Source organism: Anabrus simplex, chromosome 1, assembly GCF_040414725.1.
Source record: "Anabrus simplex isolate iqAnaSimp1 chromosome 1, ASM4041472v1, whole genome shotgun sequence".
In the NCBI taxonomy this organism is placed as follows: Eukaryota; Metazoa; Arthropoda; class Insecta; order Orthoptera; family Tettigoniidae; genus Anabrus; species Anabrus simplex.
The window spans coordinates 343,659,983-343,677,484 of record NC_090265.1 but is presented as its reverse complement, the minus strand read 5'-3'; the positions used below and the strand labels follow the sequence as shown (position 1 = coordinate 343,677,484).

General features: G+C 37.6%; 1 protein-coding gene across 1 annotated transcript in view; it reads left to right on the top strand.

Annotated features, from left to right (window-relative positions):
* The window catches only part of LOC136856767 (transmembrane protein 242), a 63,336-nt gene extending 47,001 nt beyond the window's left edge, over positions 1-16,335 (top strand). The window contains exons 2-3 of the mRNA XM_067134865.2: positions 3,239-3,477; positions 16,116-16,335. Of these exons, the coding sequence (XP_066990966.1) occupies positions 3,239-3,477; positions 16,116-16,271 (395 nt within the window). The 3' untranslated portion in view covers positions 16,272-16,335. The remainder of the gene's footprint in view (positions 1-3,238; positions 3,478-16,115) is intronic.
* Positions 16,336-17,502: the final 1,167 nt, after the last annotated feature.

The following is a 17,502-nucleotide window of genomic DNA, read 5'->3' as shown; positions in this document are numbered from 1 at the left end:
GTAAAAAGACTGAAATGTGGGTTGGCGTGAATTTTTAAGATGAGCATATCTACAGTATATCTCAAACACTTAACATGTTACAGATGTGATAATTGATATTTTTAATATTTCAAAAATAAAAAACAGTTATTATTTTGTTTTTTGAAGAACCACTTATCGTGGGGGGGAGGGGGGTAGAAGGGACTGAAAAGGGGGTTGAATTAATTTTATTAGGGTACTGTTATCTCAAAAACTGAAGATTTTAACAGGCAAAAAAATTGGTATTTAGAGTCTCCTTTAAAAAGTACATATTCTTTTGGTTTTGGATAATCCACTTAAGAGGGGGATGAAAGGACTGAAATATTCGTTGAATTATTTGTATGAGGATACTTATATCTAAAAAACCTAAAGATGTTGCAGATGTGAAAATGGGTATTTGAAATCACCTTTAATAATAATAAAAACACTCAGTTTGGGGAGGTAAAATAAACTTTGGAGGGGGGAGGGGGTTGAAATAGGTGTTGAATTCTTTTCATGAGGATACAAATATCTCAAGAACTGAAGATGTTACAGTCGTGATAATTGGTATTTGGCAGCTCCTTTATCAGTAAACACGTATTTTTTGTTTTCGGAAAACCACTTGAGGGACTGAAAAGAATTGAAAAAGCAGGTGAATTTTTAAAATGAGTACCGGCATATCTACAGTGTATGTCAAAAATTTTACATGTTACAGACATGGAACTTGGTACTTGGAATGTCCTTTAAAAATAAAGAAACATGTCTCTCTTTTTTGTTTTCGGAAAATCCACGTAGGTGGGGGTGGAGGAAGGGCTGATAAAGGGGTTGAAATTTTTTTATGCGGATACTTATATCTCAAAACCTGAAGATGTTACAGATGTGGAAATGTGTATTTGTAATCTTCTTTAAACATAGAGAGTTGTTTTTTTTTACTTGAGAGAAGACGTTCTCACGTGTACAGTTCTATCTCATATGGTCATCTCAGCCCCAAAAGGCAATACCACAAACTTGGTTTACAAAGAGTTTCTGGGATAAATGAAACTCAATTTTTCAGTGAGATTTTATACTTCAGGGGTTTCAGATAATGTCTTAGTACAGTACCGAGGAACGATTACTTTTATCAAATTACGAAATCCACGCGAGAAGGTGCGGGTAACTGCTAGTGTGTACATAAAGTTCACCGCAGATCGTACAGCACACAAAATTAACGTCTTTCCCATCACCGTCAACTGCAGGCTTGAATACCAACCAAATACGACTTTTAAGTTTAGAATCCGGTTCAGAAGTCTTGTTTTGTGCGGTTTTTAGTTCGTTTGTTGCATTTTTTTTTTTTTTACTTCACGATTTTTGCCACGGTTTATTTTCTTTTGGAACTACAGTCCGCATTCGTTTCTGATAACAGGATAGACGGAGAAGTCAAACTGAAAACCACAGCAAATTTGATCGGCTCCACTCGACCGTAATGCAACGCACTCTGCTGCTACACAGTACACTGTACACATTGAAGCAGTCAGCCCATAGAACTACCACAGCACTGTCATTGGCTCACCGCGTACGAATGACAGAGCGCTGCCCAGACCGGCCCGTGCGATGACGTCACGGGCTTCGTATGTTCGAGCCTTCAAAGCCCATTGCAGTCTACTGCCGAAGCAGCTCATGGGCTGGGCCTCTCTGCAGGACTCTGACACATACACATGTAAGGTGGAACAAGAGGCGGCAACTGGATTGAAATATGGTTGGCTTTTATCACTAATCCCGTTTCTTATTGTACTAGACCTGGTGATGACACAAGCAATGAACCACCAGCGAGGGGTACAGTGGGGTCTCAACAAACAATTGGAAGACCTGGATTTTGTGGATGACCTTTGTCCACTTGTACACCATTTCAAGGACATGGAGATGAAGCTGAAAAACCTGGAAGCCAAGACTGCAAAGGTTGGGCTAAAATTTAATACTCAGAAGACAAAAGAGATACTGTACAGATCAAGAATTTGAACACTACAAAGGTTAGACTTAGGGAGCAAATCATCGAGAAAGTAGACAAATTCTACTACCTCAGATTAAGGGACTACAGAGAACATTAATAGCTGCACCAATGAAGCTAAGAGTGTCTTTGCAACTTTACGCCCAATCTGAAAATGAAATTCAAGCTACATATATTCAAGAGTAATATGAAGTCTGTCCAACTCTATGGTATGAGACCTGAAAAGCAACAAAACACCTGCCCCACAAACTACAGGCATTCACTAACTGATGCTTAAGGAACATTCTGGGAATTTGGTGGTCAAAAACCATCTCCATTGTTATGCTGTGGGAAAGACCTAATCAGGAGCCTATGGAACAAAAAATAAGAATTACAAAGTTGTGATGAATGGGACATATACATTGCATTGACCAGCCAGCCATATAGCAAAGGAAGCACTTGATTGGAACTCACAAGGAAAGAGGAGGAAAGACAAGCCCAGGATGACATGACAATAGATGTAGAGATATATCAACAGAGAAAAAATCTGGCTCCTTGGCTGAATGGCTTGCATAGTTGTTTTTGGTTCAGAGGGCCCCGGGTTCAATTCCTGGCCAGTTCAGAGATTTTAACCGTAAATGGTTAATTCTCCTGTCTACGGGAATAGGTGTTAATACTATCCTCAGCATCACTGAAACTCACACACAACACTATCCTCCACTGTAGTAACATGCAGTTCCGATACATGGCAGATGCCACCCACCCTCGTCGGAGGGTCTGTTTTACAAGGCCTGCACCAGGCTACTATAGCCACATGAAATTATAATATCAGAGAAAAATCTGGGGGGAAATCAAAGTCCCAGCTAGGAACAGAACAAGGTGGTGCTCCTCTGTTGTGCCCTATGCTCCCTGTAAGGAATTACAGGAAATAAGTCTAGCGAATGTGTTAATGCATTGCTTAATTGTTTCATTTTTAAAATTCTCAATATCACTTACTATCTAAAAATTTATTCTTGTGCTGACTCCTTCTACCTTACTTTAACATAATCTAAAATTCTACCTATTATGTAGAGAGTAATATTAGAACTTGCAGGAATTTACAATATTATTTTCTGATAAAATAATGTTTATCACTCCTGGTTATATTTTTTTATTGTCTCAGTAGATGTGTTTTTCCACATTTGTTTGATATTAATATTAGTTATTATGAAAGGATCTTGTGTTGGTTTTCTGTTGGTGTGAATGATCAGTGATTGTTGTATTGTTCTATTCTTCCAGCTGGTGTGTTTCTTGGTTCATTGACTGGTATATCAGTCCTGGTTGGTTTTGGTTCAGCATTAGCCTATGCCAAGAAGAAAGACCCGTTGTTTTTCAATAGAGGTATGGTAGGATCTCGAGAAATGACGGAGACTGGAGCTTCACTGGCCATGCGAGCATTAGGATGGGGCACGCTCTATGCCTTTGGAGGATGTGGACTGCTGTTTTATGGACTGTGGAAGCTCAGTGGAGCCCAAGACGTAAGCAACCATTACAAATAATTTTTGAGTTGTTAGTTACATGTAAGAGTACTGATACTAAAATACTCATGACTGTAACACACTTGGCAAAATGCACCATTTAGAGACACGAAGTTCAAATAAAAATATAGACTGACTTCTGATTGCATATTTCCTGAAATTATGTTTGCAGTCTTAAAACAGGGCTCAAGTAGTATAATTTACACTGGTGTCAGTGCTAGAATAATGCAAACTTTCATACATAGACTTTCATAGACATAAACTTTCATAGACTCTAACCCCTAAAACAGGAGTCTTCAAATGGCAGGTTCTAGTCTGGATCTGAACCTGCAAAGTTTATACAATGTCAAGAATAAGAAATGAAGCGAAAATTTTACAATTAAAAACAAAAAATATTTAAGAGAGAGTAATGTACAACTTATACATCCCCTAGCTTAAAACAAATGACAGCGAGTCTGCAGCCACTTCCCTGCCTCAGTAGTAAGCTGTTGCTTGCTTTGCTCACAAACTCAAAAATAATGCATTGTTTATGCATCAGTGTAAGTTAATTTATAACTGTTTCTTCAATCTGCCAAATCTAATTTTTGAATGAATACAGTAAATGTATAAACTACTTGAAAGAGAAAACATATAGTAAAAAAAAAAAAAATTTCAGGTATAATTCTGTTACCATATGCGACTGTTTGGCTGAGGGTCTGGCAACCAGTACTAAACCAGGCAAACTAATGGAGAACCAATGGCTGCAGGTGGAAGAGTTTACCCTTAGCAGGATTTAATGAAACCTATGTGTAGGAAATGACACACAAATTTATCATAATTCTGCTGCCTTGCAGATTGGATTGAGGACCATCAAAACCTCACATTGTGTTGGGCCCAGCAAGCCAGCAAGGGAGGAAATTGTCAAATCGCTTTCAAGAGTAAAATGAGCCTCGGATGTAAACAAAAACAGTACATCATCATTAAAGAAAATTAGTGGAAACCTTTCAGTTAAGAAAATGCATGGTGTGTTTGTGGGAAAATATCCCAAGCCCTATGTCACATGAAGGCTACAAATAAAAATTCTCCAACAACTTTAACATCAGTTTTGGATATCTTTGCACTGATACATGCAGCATATGTGATACTTATACAGCTAAAGTTAAAATTAGACCAAAAAATTTGAGACAATGAACAAAAATTTTTTAGAGATTAAGAACATTGAGGCCGAATTACATCATTTAAGTACTAATAACAAATTCCTTCTAAAAAAAAAAATAAATAAATTATTTTATACATGTAAATGACTTGCAAGACTTACTTCACAGAAGGAATCTAAAATAAGAAGTAATAGCAATAGATTTTCAAAAGAATTTATCCATATCTAACATATCCATTACTGAAGCCTACTACCATAGAGAGATTTCTGTTTTCTATATGTACCTGGAGACAGTTACAGCAGATGAAGTGTGTTCTATGTTACATCATTTCATATTTTGTGAACTTGACAGAAAGATGAAACACCTGACAATCTTTTGTAATTCTGCCTGTGGACAGAACAAAAACTGGGCAGTTTTCCAGTTTCTCTACTTTGTAGATCACCATGACAAAAGTCTAAATGATGTGAAAATGATATTTCCAATTTATGGGCACTCATATCTAGAGTGTGATAGAAACATGGCACTAATTAATCAGAAGTTTCCAGCAGAAATGCCTGACGACTAGGCCGATCATTTCAGGGGTGCCCAAAATAAGCCCTCACTTTTCCATATTATTGAAAATTGTACTGAAAATGCCCGATCAAAACAAACCTGTTATCCTGGGATCATCCACGATTCATGGAATACAAAGACACTTACAGTGGCCACTGGGAGAGACCTGTTGTAAATGCTCCAAGAACAACTTTATACTTACCAGCAACATCAGTCAACAAGTTTGTCCTTCCAGAGAGATCATATGAAGGTAAGTGGAATGGTTATGTGATATTGGTCTCCTTTCACTAATGTGCATAAAATACTACATATTTTATCTTTTTATCTTTCTTTTGCAGGTCCGCATGCAATCGCCAAGGGAAAATTTGCTGATGTGAAAGTTCATACGTTGTTTTGTGGACAAGAAGGCAGATCCTTTATTGATAGTCTGCCTCTCCATGAATAAAAGGTTTAGGAAAGGTTATTCCATTGAAGCTCAACTTTTAGGATTCCAGCAAGATATAGCAGATATCTTGGATTCAGGAGGTCAAATGGACTGTATCGCTATTGACCTAACTGAGGCATTTGATAGTGGAGATCATGGGAGACTAATGGAAAAAATGGGTGCAATTGGATTAGACAAAAGGGTGACTGAAAGGGTGGCTATATTACTAGAAAATAGAACTCAGAGTATTATAGTAGGTGAAGCTTTATCTGATCCTGTAATCATTAAGAGGGGAATTCCTCAAGGCATTATTATTGAACCTTTATGTGTAAATGATATGAATAGAGTAGTAGAATCAGAGATGTCTTTTTGCAGATAGTGTAGTAAATAAGTTGCAAGATTGTGAGCAACTGCAAAGTGACCTCGATAATGTTGTGAAATGGTAATGGTCCTAGACATTCTAGACATTAGGCAATGGTATGATGATAAACGGTGTTAAAAGTCAGGTTGTGAGTTTCAAAAATAGGGAAGTGATGGTGGTGGTGATTATTGTTATAAGAGGAAGTACAACTAGGCAACCATCCTCTATATAACGCTAATCAGAGAGAAAAAAATGGAAGGGATCCAACATTTTGAAAAATGAAGGTATCGGCCAATACAAATAGAAAAGTCCTCTCATTTTTAATTACTGCGGTGATTGGGTGAAAGTTCCTTATGGGAATCACTGTAAGTAACTAGGTGTTAATATAAGGAAAGATCTTCATTGGGGTAATCACATAATTGGGATTTTAAATAAACAGTGCAGATCTCTGCACATGGTTATGAGGGTTATTAGGGGTTGTAGTAAGGATGTAAAGGAGAGGGCATATAAGTCTCTGGTAAGACCTCAACTAGAGTATGGTTCCAGTGTATGGGACCCTCACCAGCATTACTTGATTCAAGAACGGGAAAGAATCCAGAAAAGCAGATCGATTTGTTCTGGACGATTTCTGATAAAAGAGTAATGTTACAAAAATGTTACAAAGTTTGGCCTGGGAAGACTTGGGAGAAATGAGACGAGCTACTCGATTAAGTGGTATGTTATTACAAGTTATATATCTCATCATTGGGTCCGTATTGAGCAACTTATATTTTTCCAAAATAACACTTTTTGAGAGGCCACCTTTTCAATACAATATGGTTTTTATGTACATAAAAATCTTTGCATTATTAATGTTTTAACGGGACATGTTTTGCCCACATTTTGGGCATCATCAGCCGTTGTTCCTATACTCAATGATCAAAATATCCAGGATCCTGGGTATTTGTATCCTGATAAAATATTTAAAATTGTCATGCTAACTTGGATGTTATTTAATAAAATATGTTTCTATATAAATATATGATTTCTGGAAACAGCTGGCTATTTTTGATTGTTCTGACAGGTGGAATATGCTATGTGTAAAAACAATGATATTATGTACAATTATTCTGTTATACATTCGTTAAAAAACCAAATTGCTATGTTTCATATCTTATTGGATGATATTGGTTGGTTTAATTGTGCAGTTTTTTAAAGTCCAAACAGCTTATTTTTTCTGATTGATTGGATGTGTGAGCTTGAATGTCCAATTATCTTGCGCCCTTGGAATGTTGTCGAACTTGGGTGTCACTTTGTGTTTTAACTTCTGTGAGCATATTTGTGAAACATTATATGTTACTTGTGTTGCTAAAAAAAATTTTGTGGAGTTACATGCCATCTGTCACTATGGAGGTTTCTCAAATTCGTTAACAACAAAATGTTGTAATCTTGTAGCTTGTGGGATGTATTAAAAATATTAAAAGTAAAAGAAAGTACCTTTCAAAACTTTAACAAATCGCTTCACATAAAAGCTCCGCCTATAGAAAAACTCCTCCGAGAACAACCAATACATCGTCCACCCACCCTTCTCGTACCCATCCCCCTCCGCGTACCACACACAGATACAATATAAGGCGCACAGGGTCAGCTACAGCAAGTCAAACCGATAGTGTCACCAGAACAAGCCAGCTGCAAGAGAGGCGAGGGGGCGAGTAAGCCCAGCTCAATTCCCCGTTTGATACTTCAGTTTACACACACTCCACAACTAAAACATATATGTTTTCCTCGTTACAAACTCGCAATCATCGAATATCTACCTTCAAATTGAAGCTACAAGACTACAACATTTTGTTGTTAATGAATTTGAGAAGTCCCTATTCGAACCTCCACAGTGACAGGCGGCATGTTACTCCACAAAAAAATTTTTAGCAACACAAATAACATTCTAATAGACCATTTGTAATGTTTCACAAATATGCTCACAGAAGTTCAGTCACAAAGTGACACCCAAGTTCGACAACATTCCAAGCGAGCAGGAAAATTGGACATTCAAACTCTTGCATCCAATTAAGCAAATCAATAATACATTTTTTTTACATATAACATATTCCACCAGTCAGAACAATAAAAAAATAGCCTGTTGTTTACACAAATTATATATTTATATATTATATATAAACATATTTTATTAATAATAACATCCAAGTTAGCATGACAATTTTAAATATTTTATTAGGATACAAATACCCAGGATCCTGGATATTTTGATCATTGAGTATATGAATAATGGCTGATGATGCCCAAAATGTGGGCGAAACATGTCCCGTTAAAACATTAATAATGTAAATGTAAATAAAAACCATATTGTATTGAAAAGGTGGCACCTCAAAAATGTTATTTTGGAAAAAATATAAGTGGTATGTTCCGAGTTGTCAGTGGAGAGATGGTGTGGAATGACATTAGGAAATGAATAAGTTTGAGTTTTTTTTTTAAAGTAGGAAAGATGACAATATGAAGACAAAGTTGGAATTCAGGAGGACAAATTGGGGCAAATATTCATTTATAGGAAGGGGAGTTAGGGATTGAAATAATTTACCAAGGGAGATAGATGTTCAGTAAATGTCCAGTCCCTTTGCAGTCATTTAAGAAAAGGCTAGAAGAACAACACATATGGAATCTGCCACCTGGGCAACTGCTCTAAATGCAGGTCATGATTGATTGATTGATTGATTGATTGATTGATTGATTGATTGATTGATTGATTGATTGATTGATTGATTGAAGACATTAATAAAAACAGAAGAAAACACTAGTAAAAGCTTGGTGGTGTGATAGAGTGTATATAATAATAAGAAATCTAAGTTTTGCTATCACTGACATTTCCCATTATCTCATGCCAAATTGCTCTTAATATTATGTTATATAGTTTTTCTTTCAAAATCGGGTTCAACATTTTCAGTATTATGTAGGTATGATGCCAATACATTAGGCTAAACATCATATTTATAATTATATCTGTACATGAAGTATTGTAGACATTATTAAAAGTTTAAACTTTCAAATTGGATTATCTCAGAATGCTGAAAAATATGACATCACCCCTTTTCTCCATGTACCCTTCATATCTTCATTTAAGAGAAGTATGCCACTGTTTTCTTACCAAAAAAATGTCTTAACAATACGATTTTGTAACATTTGTATCACATATAGGTCTGTAACAGAAGCCGATCCCAATATACTTACACATGTATGAGTGACTCAACAAGTGAATGATCAGGAAGTATTCTATACTTGACCATTTTGAGCAAGCATAGCCTCAGTCCTGCACACAACTTAATCATTTGACGCTTCAATGAAATATCTTGATGTATTACTATACCTAGGTATGTATTTTATGTTGTTAATAATAATGTTGGTTTTACATAATTACTTTCATGGTTTTTGGAGGTATCAAGATGCCAGAATTTTGTCCTTTAGAAGTTCTTGTACCTTACATGCTGGTAAATCTACTGGTACAAGGTTGGTGTATTTAAACACTTCTAAATACCTCCAGATTGAGCTAGTATCAAACCAACTAATTTAGGCTCAAAAAGTCAGTGTTCTATTGTCTGAACCAATCAGTGTGGCTCACAGTATCTTTGATCATATCATCTGTAAATCCCAAAAGTTGCAAACTTGTTGATTAAGATGTGGAAGTGGTTTTAATATATATATATATATATATAAAATAAAGAGTTTTGTCTGTACATTGCTCGGAATTTTAAGAGAATGGTATTTCTGTATCGGACAAGTCCACAATAAGAAGAAAATACACTTTTTTAATTTTCCGTCATTTCTGTCTGTCTATCTGTTTGGTTCTCTGTGTGCATGTGCATCACGAGAAAATGGCTGAAGAGAATTTAATGAAAATCGGTATGTAAAGTTGGGGAATCAGCCACTACAATCTAGGCTATAAATCATTTTATTCACGCTCAGTGAAATGGTACTTTAGGGGAAGGCCTAAAATGTAATTCTTTGTATGTTATTTGTGGTCCTATCGATAAATACTATATAACTAAGTTATATAGAATTAAATTTCTGATCATTTATGTCTGATACATTTTTACCGTACCGGCCATGAGAACAGAGATATTCATGAATTTGTATTTTTGTTGCTAACATATTAACGCCGAGCCACAAGCAAATGGATAAACAGAATTTAATGAAAATCGGTATGTAGAGTTGGGGAATAAGAAACTACAGTCTAGGCTATAAATAATTTTATTCACTCATGATGAAATGGTAGTTTAGGGGAAGGTACCTAAAATTTAATTTTTAAATATCTATGTTATTGGTCCGAACATAACAAAAGTTATAGAGAATACAGTTTCCGATCATTTATGTTTTATTCAGTTTTACCGTACCAACTATGGTAAGAGTGGTATTTCAGAGTAGAAAGAGCACTAAATGTGAAGGTCTACAATTTCAAATGCTCATAAAATTGATCAACGATAGCATTACTTTGACCATTGTTTGTTGTGATCTTCTTTGTCTCTTATGCTGCCACTCATCTCCGATAGATGGGATTACTGCTGCGAATCGAATATAACAGCCCGACTGAATATTGGAGGGAAATAGCCGGGGAGTTAGATAACTTTCTTCTTTAGCATGCCATTCGTCTGATTCATACATTTTCTGATACTGCTGGTACGTAACACACTGGTTCATCATAGTATTCCAGCAATTCGATCCCTACTCTGAGGCACTGATGTGAATGAGCAGTCTGTTCACTTAACGGAATAATGGCAGAGGAGTGCTCACGGCTGTCTGCAACCTGGTCATTCCAGTTCTCGAATTTTGGACTGTTAGATCAGCAGTGTAGTACTGTTTGTTGAAAGTAAGAAAATGTGTGGTCTTCCATTTGATCAAGTATTTCATATGATAGCATTGATTTTAAGCACGACATTTCTACTGAAGTCATTGTAATGACCTGTGTTAATTTCAGTTGGGAAAACCACTAAGACAGTCTTTCTGAGGATGTAAAAAGGGAGGTGGAGAGTGAGTTTCTGCCATAATAATGAAAACTCCCCAACTTGATTGTGACTGATGGTAGGCAAGAGTGCCTACCATTACAATGAAAATTCCCTAACCCAGTCTTCACATGAGAAAAGTTGTTTGGTGACTTCCCTGTCATGTTTCTGAGGTAACAGTAAGAGCTATACAATTTAATACAATCTTACCCACAACGTGTACACCACCTAACCTAGAATTCTGCATACAATGTAGAATTCTGTTGCAAAAAACAAGTACATCAACTAGTTTTGATTGAAATGGACCACAGATCTTTTCCCTCTTATAACTCATCCATAATGGAAGAAGTGAGCACTAGGGTAGATGGGATATGAATTGGGTGCATATTGTTAATCATTTTCGGTTAGTGGTTGCTATCAGTTAACAGTTTCATGGGAAGTCTGGTGAATAATCTTTGAGAAAAGTCAGCGGCAATTTCTCCTTGTGTATGGGGGATGGTACATCTCAAATAATCATTGGTTGCATTGCATATGTATTGTGGGTTGTCAAGTCTTTCTGAGGATGTAAAAAGGGAGGTGGAGAGTGAGTTTCTGCCATAATAATGAAAACTCCCCAACTTGTTTGTGTCTGATGGTAGGCAAGAGAGCCTACCATTACAATGAAAATTCCCTAACCCAGTTACAGCATAAAAGCTTATGTTCAATCTGAGTTATCTACAAGGCACTTGTCTGACAAAGGGATATTACTTATGCCCCATTTTATTTTTGACAAACCTACGTCACTTAACATTCACTACTTTGCAGGAAACACGAAACGCTACTGGAAGATCCATTGGAAGTTTAAAATTGTGACTGACAAGGTAGTAATGAATACATTTATATAAACTAATAATACAACCAGAATTTTTTTAAGAAAACTGTTCTCCTACAATATTCAGTAAAAGACATACAGTAGCACACTAAAAAATGCAATCTTACAGAAAAGTTGTTTGTTTCAAGAGTACGAAATCTCATCACTATTCTCCACATCACAATTGGCTTTACGTTGCACCGACACAGATAGGTCTTATGGCGATGATGGGACAGGAAAGGCCTAGGAATGAGAAAGAAGCGGCCATGGCCTTAATTAAAGTACAGCCCCAGCACTTGCCTGGTGTAAAAATGGGAAACCATGGAAAACCATCTTCAGGGCTGCCAACAGTGAAGTTCGAACCCATTATCTCCCAGATGCAACCTCACAGTTGCGCGTTCCTAACTGCGCGGCCAACTCGCCCGGTGCAGAGAGAATTCATATTAGATTTCTGTGGTTGTCTTAACATCTTTAATACATCCTGTTAATAAGTATACATTCCCTGCTAATGGATGAAGAACTGATTTAGAAGAAAGAATTGGAAATTAAAAAAATTTCATCTCTTTGTTTCCTACAGATGTACTTAAGTTTGATTTTCATTAGTCTACATTACAGCATAAAATATTACATTAATTTTAACCTTCAACTCTTTTACTACACCAAAGATAATGACTTTCTAATTTATGATAAAGGTAAATGCCTCTGATCTTTTTAGGTAAAATATGTGTTAACAGTCGCCATACATTCAACTATCTTTCTCCTGTGGCACCATGAAGCAAGCTTATTTGACTCATTTCTGCACCACCTTAACTCGAATTACAGTGTCCATTTCACTTGGTAGGTCTCTCGCCCCCGCACCTCTCACTTTTCTTGACGTTGATCTCCACCTGCAGAATGGCAGAATCAACACCTCCATACACATCAAGCCCTCTAATCATCAGCAGCATTTCCATTATAACAGTTTTCACCCATGTCACACTAAACAATCTCTATCATTCAGCCTGGCCATCTGGGATAAACAGATTTATTCAACATCTAAAGACTGAGCCTCCTACAACAACAACAACCCAAGGAAGGCTTTTACTGTTAGAGGTTACCCTACTCAATTGGTTGACTGCCAGATCTCCTATGAACTCCGTCCCCACACTCCCTAAGCAACTTAACTGCTTACCCTTCATTACCACATATCATCCAGGTCTACACAAAATAAATCGTATTTTAAAACACGCATTCTGTCATCTTTCATCCTCATCCCACGTCCGAGATCTTCTTCCAAGAAGCCCCACAGTCATTTTCAGGTGCCAACCTAACCTCAAAAACATTCTTATTCATTATGAACCATACCAACATTCACCCTGTTGTGGCTCTTTCTTCTGTGAACACAGCCATTGTAAGACTTGCTGTTTACATACACTAGTGTCCAAAAGTTAAGCATAATCACTAAACGACGGCATACCGCCTGATAGGAATTACAATGAATAAACTTTTAATGTCCACCTATTCAATGCAATAATAAAGTTGTTTATAGATGAAATTATAATTTTCTAATTATATTCAATACTAGTTTCGACGCATTTTTGCGTCATCCTCAGCTGTACAAAGAAATCGGGAAAATAGGCAAATTATATAAAACTCATATTAAATATTAAATTGTACGTGATATAAAAACCCTATGAAATCTACATTAAAACAATGACATGTAATAAAACCTTATTGAACAAGTTAAAGATTTGCAAGTCAAAAATATGCTGAATGTTGAATGACAGTTCTCAAGTTGATTCATGTCCCTGTGGACATACAGTAGTAAGTTCAATAAATTTGGTGAGTGATTTACAATAATAAAATAGCTTGTGTTTTAAAACATTTTTACACCTTAATTCAACTACGGTTGATAAACTGCGGAACCATCTTAAAATAATCGTGAATATAAACTGCTGAATAAAATTTGGGTATGGCGGAATTCTTCTATACCTAAGGCCTGTGAGGTGGAAACATAAATAACTCCTTAAGATGTAAACACGAACTATGTTTCTCAGTTCAGATGTGGAACCTGTGGGAAAAAAAAAACACGTCAGACGCATTGCTGAACAAATGGAAGCTAAATCACACACCATATTTCACACAACTTGTCCAAAAAAAAACAGTGTCAGAAAGATTCTGATAGCTAAGGTACACCTGTGACAACAACTAACAAAATATGCTGTTACTAGGGTGTATGGTTACCGCTAACGGCCACACATGCTTCACAGCGACGTGGCATGCTCTCTATCAGATGGTCCAAGAGCTCTTGTGGCTGTCGATCCCATTCCTCCGAAAGGGCAATGCGAAGGTCTTGGAGGGTCCTTGGTGGAGGCTGACGGGATGCAATTTGCCTCCCCAATGCATCCCAGGCATGTTCTGTAGGATTCAGATCCGCAGACCTCACTGGCCAGTCCATGCGATAAATGTCTTCCCCAGCCAAAAATGCATCCACCAGAGCAGCGCGGTGCAGTCAGGCATTATTGTCCATTAAGAGGAAGTCCGGACTAATCGCACCTCTGAAGAGTCGATAATGTGGTCTAAATATCTCATCCCTGTATCTCCGAGTGTTAACAGTGTTCCTCAGACCACCCATGAGGACATGCAGGTCTGTATGGCCATTCAACATGATGCCGTCCCACACCATGATGCCACCACCACCATACTAGTCCCATTTCACGATGTTCCTGTGGTTGTATCGGCTACCCAGTTCTCTCCAGATTAATGTGCGATGGGAATCGTTCTGCAAACTGAAGCGGGATTCATCTGTGAAGAGCACAAGCCTCCATTCATTCATGGTCCAGTTTCGATGTTGACAGCTCCAGAGTAAACAGAGGGTCTCTGTGCTGGAGTGAACAGGACGCACACCGCTGCACGTCGGGCAAAGAGCCCTGCTGTTCTGAGCCTCTGGTACACAGTTTGCTGGGAAACGGCAACCCCTGAGACAGCTTCAAGGTCCGCCGACAATTGTCTTGCAGGTGCACTCCGATTTCATCGGGCGGTTAAGGCCAGATATCGGTCCTGCTGTGGGGTGGTTACCCTTGGTTGACCTGGTACTGGCCTATGAATAACATCTCCTGTGTCTCGAAATCATCTCCAAAGCCTGGAAATGACACTTCATGGCACATTCAAGGATATGGCGACTTCGGTCTGTGTCTGGCCTTCTTCCAGGCGGCTGAGTATTCTACCCTGCAAAACGCGGTCCAAATGGCATCATCGTGCCATTATGTTGTCATGCTCACCACGAAGCTACACTCTGCACACTATAACAGGGCAAATACGACTGAGGGAATATGGGGCGCAGGCACTGGCTCTGTTTACCTTGCAGTTACACCACTAGTCAAAGCAGGGAACACTCCTTTCCTATACAGAGTGGTCTATTTCCTGTTGCCCTGCTTCCTCGTAACTTATGCTTAACTTGTGGACACTGGTGTACATCAAGGGCCACTTTTACCAGCAGCATCACCAGCAACAAGTCTTACCCCGTACAAGGTCATCATGACTGTACTTGATCCAACATTATCTGCTAGCTTCAGTGCAGATTCTGCCCAGCTTCATACATTGGCTTCACTAGCAGTACACTAGTTAAATGTTTATATGGCCACCACTGTACCTGCAAAACCCTAGCATAGATCTTCATGTCCACATCCACACCAGGCACCAACAAACACTTACCCCCTATTTCCCACCCTCCTGCCCATAGAGATTCCAAAATGGGACATCACTGGTTCTCAGGTCCAGGGAAGCACCTGGCCTTAACATTAGATAACCCCTCCTTTTTTCCATTCTCTTGTCTGTTTGTCTCCTCCACTTCTTTCCCCTCACACAACGTCTACTTGCCAACAATGACCATCATCATTCTATCTTCAACTGATGAAGGCTGCAGCTGAAAATTTTGGACCCATGTTTTTCTTTTATGTGTACTCTATCCACGCAGTCTTATGTGGGAAGTCACTACTCTCCATCTTTTCCTAGATGTATTATCAGATAGTTTGTTAATTTCCTTATCCAAGGCCAGGCACTCTTAGATCAAAACAACAACACAAACTTCCAATCTTTCCTGTCAGGTAAGTTTTTTTCTAACTACACTAGTTCTTTGTTCTTGAGATAAGATTCTTTTGGTTCTCTATTTCATGCAAGTTAGAGTATAATGCATAAGGTAATACTTTCACAATTGTTGCAGTTTGACTTTCCAAATGTTTGTCTGATCCTGCAGTATTAGACTTTCATCTTTGCCATTCTTTTCTTACAGCTGTTCAACCAATAATTCTAGTATTATGTACTTAATTTTTTTTTTTCTCCATTTCAGTTCAAGGAATTCAGGCAGACGATGGGGTCAATATTGCCGAGGATACCCAAGAACAATCCTCCTCAAGGAAGAACTGAATTTGAAGGACTCACTGACTTACTGAGTTATATTTCAAATGATGGGAGAACAGAACCTTCTCCCGCTAAAGACTCTTAAGTTTCTTTCTAATATCACACTTTTCTTGTATAGTTCTTCAGTTAAATGTAGTTGATGATGTGTTCGTGTTTATTTTATTTTCTCAGCTCCTCTTAAACCAGATTTGGCCTATCCCTTTCAATGTGCCATATTGTCAGAGCAGGAGGCATGATTAGTGCATTGGTTTAGTTGCTGATCTTCTGTCTAGACAATCAAGGCTCAAATCCTACTAACTACAGGGTGGTTTTTCACTTGATTATCCTCATGCTATCCTTAATGCCATGAACAACATCCAAAATGAGCTGGTGTAGCTCCAGTGATCCCAGAAATAGTTGGGATAAGCTGATATCCTTTTTTACTTTTTTTTTACACGTAATAAAAAATTGTACTCTAATAAAAGCAAAGTGCTCAGATGAAAATGAAACTTTAGCATTATTAATTAATGAGTCACCACTGATCTGTATTTAGGACTGCAGCCCAGGTGGCAGATTCCCAATCAGTTATTTACCTTTCTTCAATGATTTTGAAGAAGTTGGGAATTTATTGAACATCTCCCTTGGTAAGTTATTCTAGTTATAAAATCTCTATTCAAACCTTTGGGTGGTATGAAAAGTTTTACTTCTGAACTGGAAAGTGATCTATAGGATTATGATGTACTCTGGAAACAGAGGGATGCTCTTCTGGATCCATGCTTAGCAGGAACTTAGGAAATAATGCACAGGAAATAAGGTATGCTCTTTCCAGTTGAACTTTTGAACATAGTTTTAAACATTTTTAAAGAAAGAACATTTTGTATAACAACTGACATTGTCAACAATTGGTAAAAACAAAGATGGTGCAAAAACAGGAGTATGCAATAGCATGCATTTTCTGATGTGCAAATCTCATCAGGGACTGAGAAGAAGCGAACTTAGAACTGGGATTAATAAGGTGAGAGCCAATCCTTTTGAAGACCTTACCTTGTCCCTGCTTGGCCTAGCTCAGTGTAGACGCTGCATGGTGCGTCCGAATAGAATGAAGTATGGGTCAAATGGTCTTGCTAAATTAACTTAAAATCATAGGACAGGTTCTAGAGTACATATTTGTAAATGTGAACTTGAAAAGAAATAAATGGGGAAAGGTTTATTAACCAATAAAACATGAGGTTAGAGTAGTAATCTTCCCAAAATAAATAGACAGAATTTTATGAATTGCTGTTAATAGATTTTGTATTTACATTGGTCTCAAACCCAATTACAAAGTCATTGTGAGG